The sequence below is a fragment of the Musca autumnalis genome, unplaced genomic scaffold (genome assembly GCF_047663935.1).
Source record: "Musca autumnalis isolate F117 unplaced genomic scaffold, ASM4766393v1 scaffold_1, whole genome shotgun sequence".
Lineage (NCBI taxonomy): Eukaryota > Metazoa > Arthropoda > Insecta > Diptera > Muscidae > Musca > Musca autumnalis.
In genome coordinates, this window is record NW_027411644.1 from 220,387,374 (window position 1) to 220,411,024 (window position 23,651).

General features: G+C 39.4%; 1 protein-coding gene across 1 annotated transcript in view; it reads right to left on the reverse strand.

Annotated features, from left to right (window-relative positions):
- The window catches only part of nau (myogenic-determination protein nautilus), a 73,361-nt gene that overhangs the window by 8,117 nt on the left and 41,593 nt on the right, over nucleotides 1–23,651 (reverse strand). Inside the window, exon 4 of the mRNA XM_073964015.1 lies at nucleotides 4,397–4,466. Within this exon, the coding sequence (XP_073820116.1) occupies nucleotides 4,397–4,466 (70 nt within the window). The remainder of the gene's footprint in view (nucleotides 1–4,396; nucleotides 4,467–23,651) is intronic.

Below are 23,651 nucleotides of genomic sequence, written 5' to 3' on the forward strand. Positions count from 1 at the left end.
GTCGTCTACTGTAGAGTAGATGGCCCATTGGGTCGTCTACTGTAGAGTAGATGGCCCATTGGGTCGTCTACTGTAGAGTAGATGGCCCATTGGGTCGTCTACTGTAGAGTAGATGGCCCATTGGATCGTCTGGGTCGTCTACTGTAGAGTAGATGGCCCATTGGGTCGTCTACTGTAGAGTAGATGGCCCATTGGATCGTCTGGGTCGTCTACTGTAGAGTAGATGGTCCATTGGGTCGTCTACTGTAGAGTAGATGGCCCATTGGGTCGTCTACTGTAGAGTAGATGGCCCATTGGGTCGTCTACTGTAGAGTAGATGGCCCATTGGGTCGTCTACTGTAGAGTAGATGGCCCATTGGGTCGTCTACTGTAGAGTAGATGGCCCATTGGGTCGTCTACTGTAGAGTAGATGGCCCATTGGGTCGTCTACTGTAGAGTAGATGGCCCATTGGGTCGTCTAATGTAGAGTAGATGGCCCATTGGGTCGTCTAATGTAGAGTAGATGGCCCATTGGGTCGTCTACTGTAGAGTAGATGGCCCATTGGGTCGTCTACTGTAGAGTAGATGGCCAATTGGGTCGTCTACTGTAGAGTAGATGGCCCATTGGGTCGTCTATTGTAGAGTAGATGGCCCATTGGGTCGTCTATTGTAGAGTAGATGGCCCATTGGGTCGTCTACTGTAGAGTAGTCGTCTACTGTAGAGTAGATGGCCCACTGGGTCGTCTACTGTAGAGTAGATGGCCCATTGGGTCGTCTACTGTAGAGTAGATGGCCCATTGGGTCGTCTACTGTAGAGTAGATGGCCCATTGGGTCGTCTATTGTAGAGTAGATGGCCCATTGGGTCGTCTACTGTAGAGTAGTCGTCTACTGTAGAGTAGATGGCCCACTGGGTCGTCTACTGTAGAGTAGATGGCCCATTGGGTCGTCTACTGTAGAGTAGATGGCCCATTGGGTCGTCGTCTACTGTAGAGTAGAAGGCCCACTGTAGAGTAGATGGACCATTGGGCCGTCTACTGTAGAGTAGATGGCCCACTGTAGAGTAGATGGACCATTGGGTCGTCTACTGTAGAGTAGATGGCCCATTGGGTCGACTACTGTAGAGTAGATGGCCCATTGGGTCGTCTACTGTAGAGGAGATGGCCCATTGGGTCGTCTACTCTAGAGTAGATGGCCCATTTGGTCGTCTACTGTAGAGTAGATGGCCCATTGAGTCGTCTACTGTAGAGTAGATGGCCCATTGTGTCGTCTACTGTAGAGCAGATGGCCCATTGGGTCGTCTACTGTAGAGTAGATGGCCCATTGGATCGTCTGGGTCGTCTACTGTAGAGCAGATGGCCCATTGGGTCGTCTACTGTAGAGTAGATGGCCCAGTGGGTCGTCTACTGTAGAGGAGATGGCCCATTGGGTCGTCTACTGAAGAGTAGATGGCCCATTGGGTCGTCTACTGTAGAGTAGATGGCCCATTGGGTCGTCTACTGTGGAGCAGATGGCCCACTGGGTCGTCTACTGTAGAGGAGATGGCCCATTGGGTCGTCTACTGAATAGTAGATGGCCCATTGGGTCGTCTACTGTAGAGTAGATGGCCCATTGGGTCGTCTACTGTGGAGCAGATGGCCCATTGGGTCGTCTACTGTAGAGGAGATGACCCATTGGGTCGTCTACTGTAGAGGAGATGGCCCATTGGGTCGTCTACTGTAGAGGAGATGGCCCATTGGGTCGTCTACTGAAGAGTAGATGGCCCATTGGGTCGTCTACTGTAGAGTAGATGGCCCATTGGGTCGTCTACTGTAGAGCAGATGGCCCATTGGGTCGTCTACTGTAGAGCAGATGGCCCATTGGGTCGTCTACTGTAGAGGAGATGGCCCATTGGGTCGTCTACTGAAGAGTAGATGGCCCATTGGGTCGTCTACTGTAGAGTAGATGGCCCATTGGGTCGTCTACTGTAGAGTAGATGGCCCATTGGGTCGTCTACTGTAGAGCAGATGGCCCATTGGGTCGTCTACTGTAAAGGGATGGCCCATTGGGTCGTCTACTGTAGAGGAGATGGCCCATTGGGTCGTCTACTGTAGAGAAGATGGCCCATTGGGTCGTCTACTGTAGAGTAGATGGCCCATTGGGTCGTCTACTGTAGAGCAGATGGCCCATTGGGTCGTCTACTGTAGAGCAGATGGCCCATTGGGTCGTCTACTGTAGAGGGATGGCCCATTGGGTCGTCTACTGTAGAGTTGATGGCGCACTGGGTCGTCTACTGTAGAGTAGATGGCCCACTGGGTCGTCTACTGTAGAGTAGATGGCCCATTGGGTCGTCTACTGTAGAGTAGATGGCCCATTGGGTCGTCCACTGTAGAGTAGATGGCCCATTGGGTCGTCCACTGTAGAGTAGATGGTCCATTGGGTCGTCTACTGTAGAGTAGATGGCCCATTGGGTCGTCCACTGTAGAGTAGATGGTCCATTGGGTCGTCTACTGTAGAGTAGATGGCCCATTGGATCGTCTGGGTCGTCTACCGTAGAGTAGATGGCCCATTGGGTCGTCTACTGTAGAGTAGATGGCCCATTGGGTCGTCTACTGTAGAGTAGATGGCCCATTGGGTCGTCCACTGTAGAGTAGATGGTCCATTGGGTCGTCTACTGTAGAGTAGATGGCCCATTGGATCGTCTGGGTCGTCTACCGTAGAGTAGATGGCCCATTGGGTCGTCTACTGTAGAGTAGATGGCCCATTGGGTCGTCCACTGTAGAGTAGATGGTCCATTGGGTCGTCTACTGTAGAGTAGATGGCCCATTGGATCGTCTGGGTCGTCTACCGTAGAGTAGATGGCCCATTGGGTCGTCTACTGTAGAGTAGATGGCCCATTGGGTCGTCTACTGTAGAGTAGATGGCCCATTGGATCGTCTGGGTCGTCTACCGTAGAGTAGATGGCCCATTGGGTCGTCTACTGTAGAGTAGATGGCCCATTGGGTCGTCTACTGTAGAGTAGATGGCCCATTGGGTCGTCCACTGTAGAGTAGATGGTCCATTGGGTCGTCTACTGTAGAGTAGATGGCCCATTGGATCGTCTGGGTCGTCTACCGTAGAGTAGATGGCCCATTGGGTCGTCTACTGTAGAGTAGATGGCCCATTGGGTCGTCCACTGTAGAGTTGATGGCCCATTGGGTCGTCTACTGTAGAGTAGATGGCCCATAGTAGAGTAGATGGCCCATTGGGTCGTCTACTGTAGAGTAGATGGCCCATTGGGTCGTCTACTGTAGAGTAGATGGCCCATTGGGTCGTCTACTGTAGAGGAGATGGCCCATTGGATCGTCTGGGTCGTCTACTGTAGAGTAGATGGCCCATTGGGTCGTCTACTGTAGAGGAGATGGCCCATTGGATCGTCTGGGTCGTCTACTGTAGAGTAGATGGCCCATTGGGTCGTCTACTGTAGAGTAGATGGCCCATTGGGTCGTCTACTGTAGAGTAGATGGCCCATTGGGTCGTCTACTGTAGAGTAGATGGCCCATTGGGTCGTCTACTGTAGAGTAGATGGCCCATTGGGTCGTCTACTGTAGAGTAGATGGCCCATTGGGTCGTCTACTGTAGAGTAGATGGCCCATTGGGTCGTCTACTGTAGAGTAGATGGCCCATTGGGTCGTCTACTGTAGAGTAGATGGCCCATTGGGTCGTCTACTGTAGAGTAGATGGCCCATTGGGTCGTCTACTGTAGAGTAGATGGCCCATTGGGTCGTCTACTGTAGAGTAGATGGCCCATTGGGTCGTCTACTGTAGAGTAGATGGCCCATTGGGTCGTCTACTGTAGAGTAGATGGCCCATTGGGTCGTCTACTGTAGAGTAGATGGCTCATTGGGTCAGTGACTAACTAAAACTGCTGGTTGGTTCCATAACTGTCGAAACGAATGTCAAGTCCCAAAATTGTATCCAGTTCTAAAGTCGTCTCTATTCTAATCTATATAATTCATTCAGGTACTTCCTCCGCAAAAGTTCAACACCTTTCTCTTTTGTAAACACCTACAATTTTACGCAGGAAATTTCCAAACTTCTTTCGTCACACACCAAAATTCGGTTTACGTTTTAAATTAGAGATATTTTTTTGCTGTGATAAACTCAAAAATTAGTCCCCTCGAGCTTGATCAATTTATTTCATTTTAAGTCCACAAAGTGTTTAAAAATTCATTTGAAAAAAAAAATCTTAAAATTTTGTTTTGCTATAAAATCTTAACACCTCCTCCCCAAAATGTTGTCCCCATGGAAATGTGTCGGGGGAAAATTTACGACAGTCATTTTGGGAAAGCCAATTCCCATTAGAATCTGGGAAAGAATTTCATAAATTTTGCCATAAATTGGGAAAATGGACCAATAAATCTAAATATGTAGCATGCATATATGTGTTTATGTATATACCTTGAAACCTATCGCATGCACGATAATAGAAATTCAATCTGTCACAGATATACGCACCTGTATACGAATTCTGAAATGAAAAAGAAAAACAGAAAAAAAAACAAATAAGTGTGTGAAATAAACAAATTGAAGTATTAGCCAATGAAATAAATTAAATTAAGTAGATGATGATTCTTTATTTGTTTGAAATTTAATGTGATCTGTTTGAGTGTTGTTTTTGTTGTTGGATAATGTGTTTTCATTGTAGTCATCGTCACGTTGTGAACGATGATAAAAATAAAGCAATTAAGAATTAAATTTTATTATTATTTTTTTTAGTGGCATCACAAACAAACGAATGAAACTAAACGAAGGCAAGAAAACATAACTGAACGATCCCCCGTGCTTTAAAAAAATGCCTGCCTGCAGGAATTACGACAAATGCATATCATTTAAAATCTTATTTATGGCAGCGGGAAGTTGGAATGCAATTTATTTTCATTTTACGTCTCTTCCCTTCTTAATAGGTAATAGGTGGCCACAGTTATCCTTCGTTATTTGAGGCAATGCGAACTTTTGCATCGGCATTTAGTATTCAAAAATTTGGGGAGAGAAAATATCTGTTTAATTGTCTAAATGTTACAATCTTGAAGGGAAAAAACTTAGAATACCAACTATGGAAACAGAGCGATTTCATCACCGCCTTAGCATCACCGTCATTGAAAGACAACGTCAATTGTGTTTTTAGTTACATCACACAAACAACAATGAGTGAGCGATACAGGCATATAACATTTTCATAAAAAACTAACATATGGGGTCCCCACCATATGTCTTGTTGTGGATTACGTATTAGAGTGCAACTAATAGAATGGGTAGTGTGTTGTCATGATAACTATTAAGGGCATATTAAGGGCATATGAAGACCAAGTCTCCGATGGCCGCATCCAGGACTACTGCAACAGAAATTATGTTGATGTTTGATGCGCCAGACCATCTTTCAGTGTGCCTCCAACTTCGTCGTCGGAATACGAAACACTCACATAAAACAATCACGTTATGTTACACCCCATTCCTTCACAAAGGGTCTACAGAAGCACACTTTCCTTCAGATAGGCTCTACAGAAACAAACTTTTATTCAGATAAGCTCTACAGAAGCACCATTTCCTTCAGATAAGCTCTACAGAAGCACTCTTTCCTTCACAAATGCTCTATAGAAGCACCCATTCCTTAAACTCTACAGAGGCACCCTTTCCTTTAAAAAGGCTCTATAGAAGCGCCTTTTTCTTAGGAAAGGCTCTATAGAACCCTCTCCTTCAGACCGGGTCTGTAGAAGCACCATTTCTTTCAAACGGGTATATAGAAGCACCATTTCTTTAAGAAGCATCCTTTCTTTCAGAAAGGGTCTATAGAAGCACTACTTCTTTCTAAAAGGGTCTACAGAAGCACCTCTCCGTCAGAAAGGGTCTACAGAAGCACCCTCTCCGTCAGAAATGGTCTACAGAAACACCCTCTCCGCCTCTTCGTCAGAAAGGGTCTACAGAAGCACCGTCTCCGCCAGAAAGGGTCTGCAAAATCACTTTCTCCTTTAGAAAGGGTCTATAGAAGCACCCTTTCTTTAAGAAAAGGTCTATAGAAGCACCCCCTCCTTCAGACTGGGTCTATAGAAGCACCCTTTCTTTCAGATATGGTGTATAGAAGCACTATTTCTTTCAAAACGGGTATATAGAAGCACCATTTCTTTAAGAAAGGGTCTACTGAAGCATCCTTTCTTTCAGAAAGCGTCTATAGAAGCACTATCTCTTTCTGAGAGGGTCTACAGAAGCACCCTCTCCTTCAGAAAGGGTCTACAGGAGCACCCTCTCCTTCAGAAACGATTTATAGGAGTACCCTTTCCATCAGAAAGGGTCTATAGAATTACCGTCTCCTTCGGAAAAGGGCTTACAGAAGCATCCTTTCATTCAAAAAGGTCTATGGAAGCATTCTTTCTTTCGGAAAGTGTCTACAGAAGCACCCTTTCATTGAAACAGGGTCAATAGAAACAACCTTGCTTTCAGAAATGGTCTACAGAAACAACCTTTCTTTCAGAAAGGGTCTATAGAAGCACCAGTTCTTTCAGAAAGGTTCTATAGAAACACTCTTTCTTTCTGAAAGGGTAAAAAGAAGCACCCTTTCCGTCAGAAAGGGTCTACAGAAGCACCCCCTCTGTCATAAAGGGTCTACAGAAGCACCCTCTAAGTCAAAAAGGGCCTACAGAAGCACTCTCTGCGTCAGAAAGGGTCTACAAAAGCACTTTCTCTTTTAGAAAGGATCTATAGAAGCACCCTTTCTTTTAGAAAAGGTCTATAGAAGCACTCTCTCCTTCAGACCGGGTCTATAGAAGCACTCTCTCCTTCGGACCGGGTGTATAGAATCACCCTTTCTTTCAAAACGGGTATATAGAAGCACAATTTCTTTAAGAAAGGGTCTACAGAAACATCTTTTCTTTCAGAAAGGGTCTATAGAAGCACTATCTCTTTCTGAAAGGGTCTACAGAAGCAACCTCTCCTTCAGGAAGGGCCTAAAGAGACACCCTCTCGTTCATAAAGGGTCTACAGAAGCACCCTCTCTTTCAGAAAGGGTCTATAGAAGCACCCTCTCCTTGAGAAAGGGTCCACAGAAGCACCTTTCCCTTCAGAAAGGATCTATAGAAGCACCCTCTCCTTGAGAAAGGGTCCACAGAAGCACCTTTTCCTTCAGAAAGGGTCTATAGAAGCACCCTCTCCTTCAGATAGGGTCTACAGAAGCACCCTTTCCTTCCGAAAGGGTCTATAGAAGTACTCTTGCTTTAAGAAATGGTCTACAGAAGCATCCTTTCATTCAAACAGGGCCAATAGAAGTACCCTTTCTCAAATCTCACCGTCACTTGTAGCTTGCAAAGTTCCGATGGTTACAACGTTTTCGGAAGCGTCGTACAAGAAACCCTGCTTCTAGCAGTCTGTCCTATACAGTCCAAATTCACTTGGGCTTAACTCTAATGAACCATACATGAAGGTAGCATTAATCTGATAAATGTTGTATTCTGCCAACTCTGTCCCTTGGCTCAGATCATCTTCCGATCGTTGTCTTAACAGTCCACCTGACTTTACACCCTGTCCGCGTACTTTTCTGAACAATGGAAGGGTTCAGAGAGTTCACTAATCACCGCTACCGAGATCTACCCTACCCTTCTGATGTTCGGGTAGCAGATAGGGCGTTCGAATACCCGTCATAATACCACATTTTCCAGCAAATGCGACAGGATTGGCAGCTGATTTGGTCCATACTTTGCATATTGTTATATTTCTGCCAGACATATATCAAGTTCGAATTTGGACTATATTGGTCCACTTCTGCGGTTACCTCTCACACAAAAACTTCGGAAAAGTGCAGTTAAGGACCTCCTATCGAATCGTTTTCATTTTTGTTGTAACAACTGGTATTCGCTGCCCCATTACGATGGTGCAAGTCTTTTTCAGGGGCAAGTTTATACTCCCTGAGAAAATGGTCCGAAAGGAACCATACGTAGTAGATACAGCGCACGATAACACTCCAACAGATAAACCAATTCGATTCAAAATTTGGCAGTCGCAATATTTTGCGTAAACTTAAATCATGTTCTGAGATGAGCCATATCGGTCCAGTCCTTTGTGTACCCCCCCACAATTGCATATCGTTTTATTTCTTCGAATATTAGATACAATTCGAAGGTGGTGCTTATAGGGCCACTTCTTCCGTTACCTCGATGCGCGATATCTTATAAACCGAGCAACCGATTTGGTTCCAAATACTGTGTCTAAACTTAGGGCCCTATCGGCCCACTACTTGCGAAACCACCCACACTAATGTTCAACATTTTTGTTTAAGTAATCGGGAATCCTTTGATATTTTTACCGAACGTACTCCTAGTGTCGCTGTTTACAGCGATAATATGATTTTCGTGGGCAAATCTATGTTTCCTTATATAGTGGTCTAATTGTATGGTGACTAACTTAAGAAAACCTGGTGTGCGCGGTATCTATCGAAACGAATGGGGTAATAGGTACATACCCCGCAAAACTTTTCAGCTGTAATCCAAATCCATATTTTTGTCGGCAAGTTCATACGCCCAAAATTCTGAAAACCCCCTAAATACATAGGTTTTTTGGGTAAAGAAGTGTTTCAATTCACACAGGCTGAGTGTATATCTCTGTAGGCAAAGCCGACTGATACTTTTTTACTTGTTTTAGCTATTCTTTTCTATTCCCTTCACTGTTAACAATTGAAAAAATACAAGTTGAAAGTGAAAATCATAATGCAGTGACCCATATGCATGGATGCCACTACATATTATCTCGTTGTAAATCTGTAATGAGATACAAACATATAAATATGTATATTTTTAAGTGATTCTAAACAAACAAAATATTTAGTCTAATGATGAGATTAAGCCAAAATTTATGTTTTTTAACTGTTGGCCAAATTAGATAAACACATTGCTTGGTCATTAAGTGCAGTGGCTGGCTGGCTGGTTGACTGTCTGCATGAGACACTGTACAACTCGTGCATAGAAGTCTAAAAAACCTCAGATCAAAATGTCTAACAAAAGGAAAGGTCCTCTGTCTGTCCTTTTGCCATTGAGCAAAAAATAACGAAACATCCAACAATTGCATTTGCCCGAGTAGCACATACATACATACTTCTACGTACTTGTGTAAATATGTCGGCATGCTGCGATTTTGAGATCATTATATGCTCAACACTAGTCAAGTATTTTGCATGGTATTTAGGTGTTGTTGTTGTTTGCTCTTTGGCCAAATGCGAATCCAATTAAAATTCATTGAACCACAAACAAGATGCCAACAATTGTCTAAATTGGTTTTTTTGTTTCGTTCACGTCTTGTTGTTGTCTAATGATCTGGCGAAATATCTTGTAGACGCCGCCTTTATATACATATGTAGTGCAGCCCTTTTATATTTTGATTTTCAAACAAATGCAGCCGAATGAGGAATTCTGTTTAGATGAATGTTAGAAGTTGTTTTAATTTAGGTTAATTTTTAGGTAGCCGTGGATCTACCTGAGGAACTATCTTTAACACACTTTTAATAAAAAGGCATCCTATTGAAAAGCAAAGAAAAAGAAATAAAAATCCTTCTAAAGTTGACCCCGCAAACGTTTTAAGGGCCAGAATGTGTGAATCTGCACCTGGAATGTCCGGACTCTTTGCAGAGTAGGAGAGGTTTGTGTATTTGAGGATGTACTTGGTATGTACAATGCTAATATGATTGCCTTAAAGAGAGTGCAATGGAATTGGGCCGACGTAAAGATCCAAACGATTGCCATAACAAATGAAACATGAGGTAGCTGCTGGATTTATGGTCAATCAAAGTGATGTAGGGCGTGGAAGATACCAAGCAACGGTCCTGACTAGCTTTAACAGGAAAAAGAACAGCACTTATCTGGGCCCTTCTTTCATTTGAAGTGGTCATTAAGCTCCCCGTGGTGTCACCTGGAGAACTGTCTTTAATACCCTGAGCCTATGTGATTTCAAACTTTCATCTTCGGACAGATCGAATGTATTTGTGATCTTTTTGGACATTTGAACTTGCCGACAAAAATGTGAATTAGCATTAAAGTTCAAAAGTGTTGCGGAGGAGGTACTTAAAGGAATGGACTGACATTGTTCATTATGGAAGTGGATTTTATTTTGAGATTCATATCCTTTCGATACATATTGCGCCCACATAATATAGCTGTAAACGGGGCCACAACGAACAGCATTGGTATACACAAATGTTGAACTTTTGTGGGGGGGGGGGGGTACCCTAAGGAGAGGGACGATGTGGACCATTTTAGAACTAAAACTTAATTTGGACATAATATTAGGAGATCCAAAATTGAAGAGATATCGTGCATACCATTTTAGCGACATTTTTATACACTACACCACTATGTGGAAAGGGTATTATAAGTTTGTTTTGGTAAAAATTCATGTAATACCGCGAAATATTCGTCGGAGACCCTAAATGTGGTATACTAATCGTCATATCTCGGCGAGATAAAGCGATTTTGAGATGTGTGTCTGTCCGTGTGTCCCTCTGTCCATTATAAATTGTAATCAAACTCCAGGCCGCGATTATGGACCGATCGTCACGAAATTTGGTGTGGAGGTCGGTTTCACATCAGAATAGTACGCTATTTAAATTGGTGATGATCATGAAATATTTAGCGGCTGAAATGGACCAAAAACATAATTTGTTTCCGATTTTGTAGCTACTCTATAGGTCGCAATAATAGTCCGATCGAAATTTTAAATAAGGTAAGAGTATATGACAAAGAATAAGCTTGCAATTTGAGATGGCGATCAGATAATATTTAGGGGTAGTTTACACAATATGTAAATGTCATATGACATGAAATTTTCCATTGTTGGGGATTTTCCTTACGCCATTTACTTTGTGCGTCCACACCAGCAAAAATGTAATAAGAATGTGTTTTCACATTGCCTGCGTGGGTAGATATGGAATGCTTTTAGTTCGTGTCATATGATATTGATAGATAGTGTAAACGGCCCTTTACAGGGTTAAATGGACCAAAACTTTTGTGTGAAATTTGTGAAAAATTTTAATATACAGCTTATATCTTTGTTCGTGGAAGAGACATTCCGGGCAAGTAAGCTACACTTGGAAGACGATCTCTTGACTTTTCCATTGATGTCAATTATGTTGATTTACGTGCTCAGATAACAGAGTTACAGCCTAATATATCCAGTTACAGTCGAAATCGCTTATAACGTCGTCGTTTATAACGTCATATCGCTTATAGCGACGAAATACAAAAGTCCCGAATTTCTGCCCTTTATATTCCACACAAATAAATATCGCTTATAACGTCATCGCTTATAGCGTCATATCGGTTGTAACGTCGGTTTTTTGTGAAATATTTGAATTTTGCTATCGGTTATAACGTCGAATCATACGAAGAAGGAAATTGTCTCTTAATAATTTGTTGTATGTATATTTTTTCAAACTCAAACAACAACAAAATACCAAACTTATGCACAACATGTTTGAAGATGGCGGTCTCAAGTCAATTAAGCTTGAATGTTTGTCACCCAATGTCACATCTGTTTTACAACCCATGGACCAAGGTGGAATATAATCATTAAAATAGCATTGCCGGATAAGCAAATATCCACTATCCTGTCAAGAATAGAAAAGGATCAAAGTACGAAATTAAATGTGTTGGATGCCGTGTTAGTGTTAGATGAGTCATGGAAAAATGTAACGTCTTCTGTCATTGATAATTTTCTTCATCTTGCGGGATTGTTAATGGACCTTAAAAAGTTTCTGAAGACATTTATCTTCGTTCTAATTTCTCCCAACACGTAGAAGATATTCATGAATTATTTGCCATCGATGACAAAGTTTTCACATCTGCCTTATATAATGACGACGACATAATTGGAAGTTTTAGATGGAGGCAATTCTAATGAACAGAGTTTCAAATGCTGTAAGTGTCAGAGGCGTGTCTAGCTGTAGAAACTCTTCAAAAATTTATTTACTCAGAAGATGTTACAAACAAAAATGTGTTTTGGAAACCCTTTCAAAACTCAGATCTGAGTTAAATTTAAAACTTATGTCGGAATTCAAAAGCACAAACTAAAATAACAGACTCTTAGAAATAGAACCATATCCTATTTAAAAGTGATCAAAATATCAGGCGATCTGCTGAAGAATGAATTTAATATCGTTATTTTTTATTATTTTGTCATTTATAGAATGCAAAAGTAAACAATTGAATTGATTTTATTTATTTACTTAATAAAACAACGTATTTATACCCAAATGTCACTATACATAATATTATACAACCTCTTTTATAAATATCGTTTATAACGACTATCGCTTATAGCGTCCGATTTTGGCCGGTCCCTTGACCGACGTTATAAGCGATTTCGACTGTATTTGTTTGTAATATAATCAGAATCACGCTAGAGGGCGCAATTATAGCTCAATAGTCACGTAATTTTGCACGATGTAAGAGTTTAGGTCTAAGAACATGCCCACAATTTTGAATGATGCTCTCATATTACCTAGCGTTTTAAATGGACCGTTACTTTTGTATGAAAAATATACAAATCTTATTTTTGGTCCATATTTTAATTCCTGGTTTTGTGTAGAGAATCACAATTTCCTTTCATACTACAAATTGTCTCTATCATGACAGAGAAATTTTCAGTTCAGTTGCCCAATTGGATTTTTATACAAATATTGCAGCATGGGGTCGCTTCGCCACCTCTTTTATACCCTCAGCATTTAGGATAAAGGGAATATATACAAACCAGTAAGGAAAGGATCAAAGTCGGGTCGGGCCGACTATATAATACCCTACACCACTGTGAATATGTAAAAAATATATGGGAGCTAAGTCCAAATCAGAACAGATTTCGATATAATTTTTCACATTTATTTGAAGACCAAATTCCGTCACATAGTCCAAATTTAATCAAAACTGGACATATATAGCGTGTTTCGTGCATCAAATACCTCTAATCCGTCGAAGATATATATGGGAGCTATATCCAAATCTAAACCGATTTCGATATAATTTGGCACACTTATTTCTAGGCCAAATCTCTTATATTGAAATCGGATATATATAGCGCGTTTCGTGCATCAAATACCTAACATCGGTCGGGAATTTATATTGGAGCTATATTAAAGTTTGAACCGATTTCTATATAATTTGGCACACTTATTTCTAGACCAAATTCCGTCGCACATTCCAATTTTCATTGAAATCGGAGAGATATAGCGTGTTTTCGTGCACCAAATGCCTGAAATCGGCCGAAGATATATATGGGGGATATATCCAAATCTGAACCGATTTTTACCAAAATAAATAGCGTTCGTAGATGTACCTTATCGAAATAATGGTTTTAGACCCCAAGTATGGTTGGACGAAATTCGTTTCAGACAATTTGGAGTCGATTTAGCCCTGTCCGTTCATCGTCTCTCTCGCTGACAAATATCAGAGATATGGCAAATTGCATTGTATATATATATTTATTTATATTAGGTGCATTTCAAAAAAGAACCTGATATTTAAAGATGTAGCAGGAGATGCTAATCAATGTGAAAATTCACAATGTTGGCATATTGTTTAGAAATGTATAATTTATATAATTGTTCCACAAATATGCCAGTAGTGACAAGTAAGGCTTATCTTATATCAATGGATTCATGTTATGTCATTGATATGTGACGTAGCTTTTATCGCCGAATCCGAAAGTCGTGTCCTAAGTTGCCACTTGTAGAGAGATAAGTTTTTCATGGCTGAAATACTCAGGAAATATCGCCAACATTACTAAGGGGTATTATGCCACCGTTGAAAATTTGATGTGGCCAGGATTGGGAATCGAACCCGGACATTCAGCGTGCAAAGTGGTCGCACATTGCTAATTCCTAGAGGTTGTGGTGTATATTGAGGGGAAGTACCGGAAGTTGTGGTCCGGTATTGGCCATCTTCGAACTGAAACTATGTTTGGGCAAAACATAACGAAGACCAAGTGTTGGACAAAATCGGTTGATCAGTTCGAGAGTTATCGTGCTCTCCAGCCACTACATATGGTGCCATAGGGTTTTTTTGCTACTTTCAGCCTATTTTCTCAGGAAGTATGGACATGTCCCTGATGAAACTTGTACTGTCGTATGGGGGTGCAGTGAACACAAGTTGTTACAATAAAAATCAAAACGATTCGAGAGCAGGTCCTAAGCTTAACTTTTCCAAAATTTTGTGTGGGCGGAACCGGAGGAGAGGACCGATTGAGTCCATATTGGAACCTCATCTAAGTCTGGTAGAAATTTCTCGATGTGCAAAGTATGGACCAAACTTTTATCTTCTTTCAAGAGTTATCGTGCGCACAAATATTCCGAACATTTTCGAATTTTTGTGGGGGAGGTACCCATCTTCGAACTTAAAGTAAGTTTGGACAAAATATTACGAAAGCCAAATTTCGGAACGAATCGAATCCAGGCAGGCTTCTGGGACAAATGTTCTGTATGGGGACTACCTAAGTAAAGTTACAAAAACCACACTCAAGTGGTCTTCCTGTAACACCGTCCGACAATTTTCAAAAAATTGTGTTACACTTCAACCGGACTATATACGTTTGAAAGTATAGACAAAATGGAGTATAATGGTACATATTTTTAATTTTTCGTTTTCTCATCGTTTTGACCTTTTAGAGGTCAAACAAATTGCAAAAGTCAACATTTTTCAAAAAAATATTTTAAATACTTGTAATAGTCGTACGATGCTGGTATTGGTGTCATATTAAAGAGGAGAGTATAGGCTTTATATTATAACTAGCAAATGCCCGCTACTTCGTATGCGGAAAGGAAACGAAATATATATAAACAATATTTAATACCGGAATGGTGAATACTGCAGATTCTGTTGTACTAAGACCTATTTTTATTACCAATATTTTTTTCGATTGTAGTCAGAATTTACAAAAAAAAATCTGCCGTATCGCATCCCTACACAACTACCATATTTTTTATTTCGAATTTCCAAAACTAAGTATCATATTGCAAATTTCAGATTTGACTCCTGGTTTTAACCCTTCACTAACACAGCATTCCCTTCCAGTACGAATTTCCAAACACTAAACTTTATCTCACCCTTTCGCCCAGAACCCGAATAGGTCCGTTAAATTTTCGGCATTCAAAATGGTCATAAAAATCCACGTTTTCGTATATCCCCGTATAACGGTACCTCTCGACTTAGTGTATTTTAAAAGAAGAACAAATCTATATTGTCCAATTTTCTTTAAATTTGGACCTTGAATACTCAAAGGATATAAAAGTTTAATTTAAAAAATCTCCACTTCAATCCACGTTTATTAGAAAAGATGTTTTGAAGATTTAGAGTATTTTGAAGATCTTCTGCACATTTTCCAACCGAAATTCGGAATTTGTGGCATGAAGGGCTAGAAAACTTCTTTACAAAAAATTGTAGTTAATGTGCACGGGTAAGTCAACCGTATATAACGGAAATTTTTTTGGAGGCATTTCAATTTAGGATTTTTTAATATCAGGGGGTAAATACCTTCTAGTTAACAAAATTGTCGCATTGGACCACGTTTTCAAATTTACATACCAAAGCGGTCAGAACAATAAACATTTTTTGAAAAGATACTTCACGTTTGACTACTTAATCTCAGTACATTATTTAGAATCTCCTTGGCGTTAACATCAAATCAATGGAACAATATTCAGTACAATTTTTCAAACTCAGAACTTTGTCTCAAATTTTAGATTGACCTTCATAACAAATATTTTTCCATTTCGTATTTTTTGTACAAATAGGTACCCAACTTTTCGTACACATAGGTAAACGTTTCAAAAATTACTTCAACATATATCCTAACCCTAATTCACTTTTCCAGTCTTACCAGTTCCCCTGAAACCCATTTGAGGACTATTTAGTAGTTTTTGTATAAATAAGTACGAATTTTCAAAACGTCCTTCCTACCTCTACTCTAAACACCAATTGCTACCCTAATACCGAATTTCAAAATTCCAGTTCTACCCTTTACAAAATCACAAATTGTACAAAATTCTATACCATATAGCAACTACCAAAAGGTACAAAATGTTGTACCATTTAGCACTTTTCGTACACGATTTTCCAAAATGTATTTTCATATCTCAGCTATATTCGTTCACCTAAACGCAAATTATAGCGAATGTAGTTCCATTTAGCACTTTTCCATAAGTACGAATTTCCAAAACTACGTCAATCCTACACTCCAACAATAATCTGTTCACGCAAATACAAATTATAGTGAATTTCGTACCATTTAGTACTACTTCGTGCACATTAGTACGATTTTCCAAGGCTACCTCTATATCTCAATTCTATATTCCAACAGTAATCTTAATTCCAAATTTCAGGATTCCAGCTCTTCAAATCCAAATCATACTAAACTCACTACCATTTACGACTTTTCGACCTTTGGCACATCTTTCTTACTCTTCATCAGTGACCCCCATTCCAAATTTCAGGATTCCAGCTCTATTCGTTCACCCAAACCCAAATTGTACTAAATTTAGTACCATTTAGTATTTTTCATGCACTTATAGTTCAAATTTCTAAAAACCTTTCTTTGTTACTCTCCATCAGTGACCCTCATTAGAAAATTCAGGATTCCAGCTCAATCTATTCACCCAAATCCAAATTGTACTAAATTTAGTACCATTTAAAACTTTTCATGTACTTATAGTTCGAATTTCCAAATTTCTTTGTTACTCTCCACCAGTGACCCTAATTTCAAATTTCAGGATTCTAGCTCCATCCGTTCACCCAAATCAAAATTGTACTAAATTTAGTACCATTTAGTACTTTTCGTACCCTTGTAATTCGAATTTCCAAAAACCTTTCTTTTTTACTCTCCATCAGTGACCTTCATTCATAATTTCAGGATTCCAGCTCTGTTCGTTCACCAAAACCCAAATTGTACTAAATTTAGTACCATTTATTACTTTTTGTAACTTATAGTTCGAATTCCAAAAACCTTTTATTTTTACTCTTCATCAGTGATCCTCATTCCAAATTTCAGGATTCCAGCTCTATCCGTTCACCCAAATCCAAATTGTACTAAATTTAGTACCATTTAGTACTTTTCGTGCACTTATAGTTCGAATTTCTAAAAACCTTTTTTGTTACTCTCCATCAGTGACCCTCATTACAAATTTCAGGATTCAAGCTCAATCCGTTCACCCAAATCAAAATTGTACTAAATTTAGTACCATTTAGAACCTTTCGTGCAGTTTTAGTTCGAAATTCCAAAAACCTTTCTTTGTAACTCTTCACCAGTGACCCTAATTTCAAATTTCAGGATTCCAGCTCTATCCGTTCACACAAATCCAAATTGTACTAAATTTAGTACCACTTAGTACTGTTCGTACCCTTATAATTCGAATTTCCAAAAACCTTCCTTTTTTACTCTCCATCAGTGACCTTAATTCCAAATTTCAGGATTCCAGCTCTATTCGTTCACCCAAACCCAAATTGTACTAAATTTAGTACCATTTATTACTTTTCGTACACTTATCGTTCGAGTTCCAAAAACCTTTCATTTTTACTCTTCATCAGTGATCCGCATTCCAAATTTCAGGATTCCAGCCCTATCCGTTCACCCAAATCCAAATTGTACTAAATTTAGTACCATTTAGTACTTTTCGTTCACTTATAGTTCGAATTTCTTAAAACCTTTCTTTTTTACTCTGCATCAGTGACCCTCATTCCAAATTTCAGGATTCCAGCCCTATCCGTTCACCCAAATCAAAATTGTACTAAATTTAGTACTATTCGTGCACTTATAGTTCGAATTTCCAAAAACCTTTTTTGTTACTGTTCATCAGTGACCCTAATTTCAAATTTCAGGATTCCAGCTCTATCCTTTCACACAAATCCAAATTGTACTAAAATTAGTACCATTTAGTACTTTTCGTACCCTTGTAGTTCGAATTTCCAAAAACCCTTTGGTACATCTTTCTAACTCTTCATAAGTGACCCTCATTCCAAATTTCAGAATTCTAGCTCTTACCGTTTGCCTAATACAAAGGGTACCATATTTAGTACCTTTTAGTACTTTTCGTACACTTCTAGGTCGAATTTCCAAAAACCCAGCCTTATCTCACCCCTACACACCAACAGCAACCTACACCCAAAATTTCAACTTTCTAGCTTCAGCGGTTTCGTCTGGGCGTTGATGAATCAATCAGTCAGTCAGTGAATCAGTCACTCTACTCTTTTATTAATATAGATTATAAATTATTGCATTCCAGGATAAAAAGGACATCAAAAATATCCTTGAAAAATTAAGTCAAAAGTGAGCATTTTGGCAGGCGCATATCTCCTAAACCGCGAAGAATTTTAATTTGCTCATGGAGGCAAAGTTGTAGCTCTTGTCATAAAGAACATCAATTCTGGACAAATAAAATCGACCAAACCTCATTTTCAAGATCAAAATCGCCAAGGTCAAACCCCTAGAAAAACTTATAGAAGATGATGAAGATGAGGTTTGGTGGATTTCATGTGTCCAGAATATATATTCTTTATGACAAGAGCTACGACTTTGCCTCCATGAACAAATTAAAATTCTTCGCGGTTTAGAAGATATGCGCCTGCCAAAGTGCTCACTTTGACTTAATTTTTCAAGGATATTTTTGATGCCCTTTTTATCCTGGAATGTAATAATTTATAATTATTATATAAAGCCTATACTGTTCTCTTTAATATGACGCCAATACCAGCATCGTACGACGAGTACAAGTATTTAAAATATTTTTTTGAAAAATGTTGACCTTTGAAATTTGTTTGACCTCTAAAAGGTCAAAACGATGAGAAAACGAAAAATTAAAAATGTCATTTTATCCATTTTGCCTATATTTTCAAACGTATATAGTCCTGTTCAAGTGTAATTTTGGCTGTCGGACAGTGTAATAAGTGAAGGATGATAACACTTTCAATTTGATTGAATTTAGCTTTCGTGTTAATTTATTATAAACTTATTGCAGATTTAGAAGGTGTGGCAACCAAAAGCCAATTACTTTTTTCCATAATGTGATTTATTGTAAAGAGTGATCCACTTAGAAGTTCCTGCTTTCTTTGAAGAAAAAACACAGAAAAATTAAATTAAACGGGGAATGTATATTATCATTTGAAAGAACATTCGATGGCATTTAATTTTTTTTTTTCAGATTATCCCCAATTATTACAAGTCTTCTTTTGTTATATTTTGAATTTACCGAACAGATTTAGAGCGTCCCGCTTAACTTAAAGTTAAAAGTGATGATTGAATTTCAAGGAGGAACTTCTTGGCATTAACTTTCAATGTAAAAATTATATTTTTAATGCCTCCAAATTGGTTTATTTTGCGTTTTCAAATCCATCAGATAGTAAAAGAACACATTTAATAATGACCCTATGTCTAACAAATATTGGCCGAGGCTACGTCTCAGACATCATCATCATCCATCCATCCGTTGAGTCCAATTTTCAATGACTTGTTCAAGCTTTTCGACTGGTAACTGGCGAATGGCACGTCTGATGTTTTCCCCCAAGACCGGAATCGAAGCGGCTTTATTCGCACACAATTTTGTCACAGGAAAAAGTCTAACGGAGTGATATGAGACGATCTTGGTGTCTAATCAACTGGTTCAAAACGTGCTCACCGAAGTGTTCTTTCAATAAATCCATTGATTGATGCGATGTGTGGGAAGTGGCGCCGTTTTGTTGAAACCAAATGTCGCCGAGATTAAGAACACACTTCCCATATAACGCGAATTTTCGTACTAAAGTTGAACGATTTGTAAACGTTGTAGTGGCGTAAGCTTTTCCATGATAAAATGCCAAACAGTACTAAACAAAAGTAACATGAACAAGTGACATGACTCACGGGTGATCTGTCAAAAAAAGCTGTTGAAAAAAGTTCTTCTTGTTGGATCACCCATTACAATTCAATTTCCGTACTCAACTCAGATGGTAACACAAATTTCTTAAATTTGTACCGAACTAATTTACAAACATTACACAAAATTATATTGAGATATTGATATAATTTTTTTAATAACATCTTCATACTCATATTGTCACTTTCAATATTGAACACCGTCTATCCTTTGAGGTTGTGGTTGGCGGCGTTAGACACCAACGACTCGATGTTTAATTCACACCTTTTTTCACAAAACATTTACGTTTACAAATGTAATGTGAGTGTTAATTTTTCAATACCGACTGCCAACCATAGAAGAGCCACAGGCGGAGAGCCACTTTAAAATAATTGACTTCGAGCGAAAAGTTACAAATGCACTTTAGTGAATGAATTTGAAATTTGCATGAAAAAAGAGAAATTTAAAAAAATTACGCCGACAGACATGCGGACATACAATTATGGCCCCTCAGTGTTACACCACCACAAGAAATATTATTTTTATGCAGTACTAAATGCTTCGCTGATTATTGCGCCTCATGTGCATACGGGGAAGTTGGTGTTGTTCGTTTTAAATGCACTGAAATCTCAATGAAAATCATAAATGCAAGAATATCCATTTTCGAATAAATCATATTTTTCCTTATGCTGCCTGCTATGCTGAGCCCTATGAGATCTGCAGCATAGGTGATCGTTGCGATCGTTTCTTGAAATATACAAATTTGCTAATTTACCATAAAACTTTGAATATTTATTTAAGTTAAAATGAATGTTGTAGCTGCCTTTTGGCAGCTATAGTTGTCATGCATGCACGCACTACAACATAGCACTGCATGAAGTTGATCGGTGCTACAAGATTACTTTATATCGGAGTTTTTGTTGGATGCTTCATGTTTATTGAAATCATTTTTGAAATTTTGATTAAATTTTGGCTCTGGGCCAAAACACGGAAAACGAAAGAGATATAAAAAGAGAAATAAATGCTGTATTTGGATATTATCAATGCGATTTTTAAAACTTCCACGGTGGAGGGAGGAAGGTTTAGAAATCAAATTACTAACAAACGCCTAATATTGCGGTATTGTTTGATTGGAAACAAAGATGAAACAAATATTATTAAAAAAAGTTTGAATAATTCGAAATAATTTAATTTTAAATCTTCATAGAGAAAAGTTTTTATTTGCCAGAACTCATACGAGAGTTGGTTAGAAAACTAGAAACATCAGTTTTCTTTGCGCTAATACTCCCACTGAAGACAAGGACAAGCAGACCAAATATATATTTTACGAGCGCTTTGAAGAAACATATGACCGTTGTCCTGCCCATGACATTAAAATTATTCTAGGCGATTTTAATGCCAAAATTGGAAAGAAGAATATCTTGTCAGGAAATTTAGTCTTCACAGTAAAATATCTGACAGTAGAATGAGGCTGATAGACTTCGCAGCGGTAAAAAACATGGTAGTTAGCATTACCAGATTTAAGCATCTCGACATTCATAAGGGCACCTGGCTGTCACCAGACAAAAATACAAAAGACCAAATTGATCACGTTGTGATAGATGAAGACATTCTTTGTTGTTGTTGTAGCAGCATAGAATCCTATGTAAAGCACAGTTTTGATGCTGGGTTGGTAGCCGCTGGCCAAAACATTATGGTTTCGGGTCAATCCGGTACGAAAGAAGCCGCTGCCGTGGGATTTTTGAAGCGTGTTGTATGTACGTTCGTTCTGAGGAGCAAACATAGACTCGGACCACCATCTTGTTGCAGCAAAGGTACCCGGATAAACGTAGCAAGTAAAGTACGAACAGGCACAAAACGAAAGTTAGACATCGGTAAACTGCAATCACAACAGATAGCAATAGCATATTCCACTCAACTGACCCAATAGCTTAATCAAAGCACTCCTCGTCCCGATAACATATCAGCACAATGGCAAAGTATTGCCCACTCCAAGCAAACAGTCGCATAAACCATACTTGGATACCAGAGACCTCTACCAAGGAATCCATGGTATGATCATGGGAGTCGTACTGCTACTGAAGAGAAAAATGTGGCATATAGGACTACTCTATAATCAGTAGTAACGCGTAGAACACAAGAGAGGTATCGGGAGAAAAAGAGAGGGGAGAAGCAGGAAAGAGAGAGAAATGGAAAAGCAGGAGCCAGAATGAAATCCGAATGTTCTACCCAGCAAAATGTTCGATGCCAAAGAAGCTATTTAATCATGGGTGCAAGTGATCTGGCATGTCATATTTTTAGCATCTTCATCGATAAATTTTATATGAGCGTGGACCCCAAAAGATGCTATTCATTTTTGGATCCAAAGCATGTCATTTATATCAATGCGTTGATATGTCATTTTCACCAATGCTTTGGCATGACATTTCCACCAATGCTTTGACATGTAATTTTCACCAACCCTTTGCAATGACATTATCATTAAGACGTGAGTTTTAACAACGTTGGTAGTAATTTCGAGTCTCCGACAACATAGTAAATACATAATAAATCTTATATATTCAGAAAAATGTGGAATGGGTTCAAATGCTGATGAAAAGATTGGATCTTTCACGACTTCCTTTGCATTGGTTCAAATGCTAATGAAAAGATCGGATCTTTCACGACTTCGTTTGAACCAATGCATAAGGAAGAACGAGTACCCGACGATTGGAACCTGAGCATACTGTGCCCTGTCCACAAGAATGGAGATAAGACTGTATGCGCTAACTATAGGGGCATAAGTCTTCTCCCGATTGGCTACAAGATAGTGTCAGGAATATTCTGCGAACGACTAAAGCCTATGGTCAACGAAATAATTGGGCCGCACCAATGAGGCTTTAGATCTGGTAAATCCACCATTGACCAGATATTTACCCTGCGGCAAATATTTGAGAAGACCCAAGAGATGCAGACCGACACCTATCACCTTTTTGACGATTATAAAGCAGCTTTCAACCCTTGCGTTCAAAGGTATTCCAAACCATGTCTGAATTTGGTATCCCAGCAAAGCTTGTTCGACTTCGTAAGATGACACAAACTGATACCTGGTCCTTAGTTACAATATGAAATAACTTTTCCGAAGTGTTTAGTACCAAAAGAGGTTTCAGACAAGGAGACAGCATCTCGTGTGACTTATTCAACATTCTGCAGGAAAAGGTTGTACGAGATGCAAACGCCAAAAGAAGTGGCACAACATATACAAACAGCCATATGTTACTTGCTTATGCCGACGACATTGACATCATAGGTCGATCGGTGAAAGAAGTAACTGATACATTTAAGAAGGGCGATTTAGAATCTGTTAAATTGAATCTGATAGTAAACTACGCATAAACCAAGTTGATGGTACCCACGCACAATGCGTACATATAGTAATTCGGACCAAATGTGAAAGCTGCTACCTATAATTTTGAGGTAGTTAAAGACATAGTCCACCTAGACACCTCCACCTGTAGCTTACGTTGTGATGGTTACAACGTTCTGCGGAAGGATCGCACATGAAGCGGAGGAGGAGGACTTGCCTTCCTAATACACCAGTCTGTCCAGTACAGACCTATCTCGCTTGAGCTTGGCTCTAGTGACCCATACATGGAGTGTATGGGGGTAGCAGTAAATAGATACCGCCAACCATGCCAAGCTGTTCGAGGATATAGAGAAAACTAATCTCCAGCCAAGTTTAAAACGTTGGGTAATCAATCCAAAACCCGTAGAGTGAAACAGGGAGTTCCCCAAGGAGGGGTGATATCTTCGGAACTGTTTAACCTCTACCTT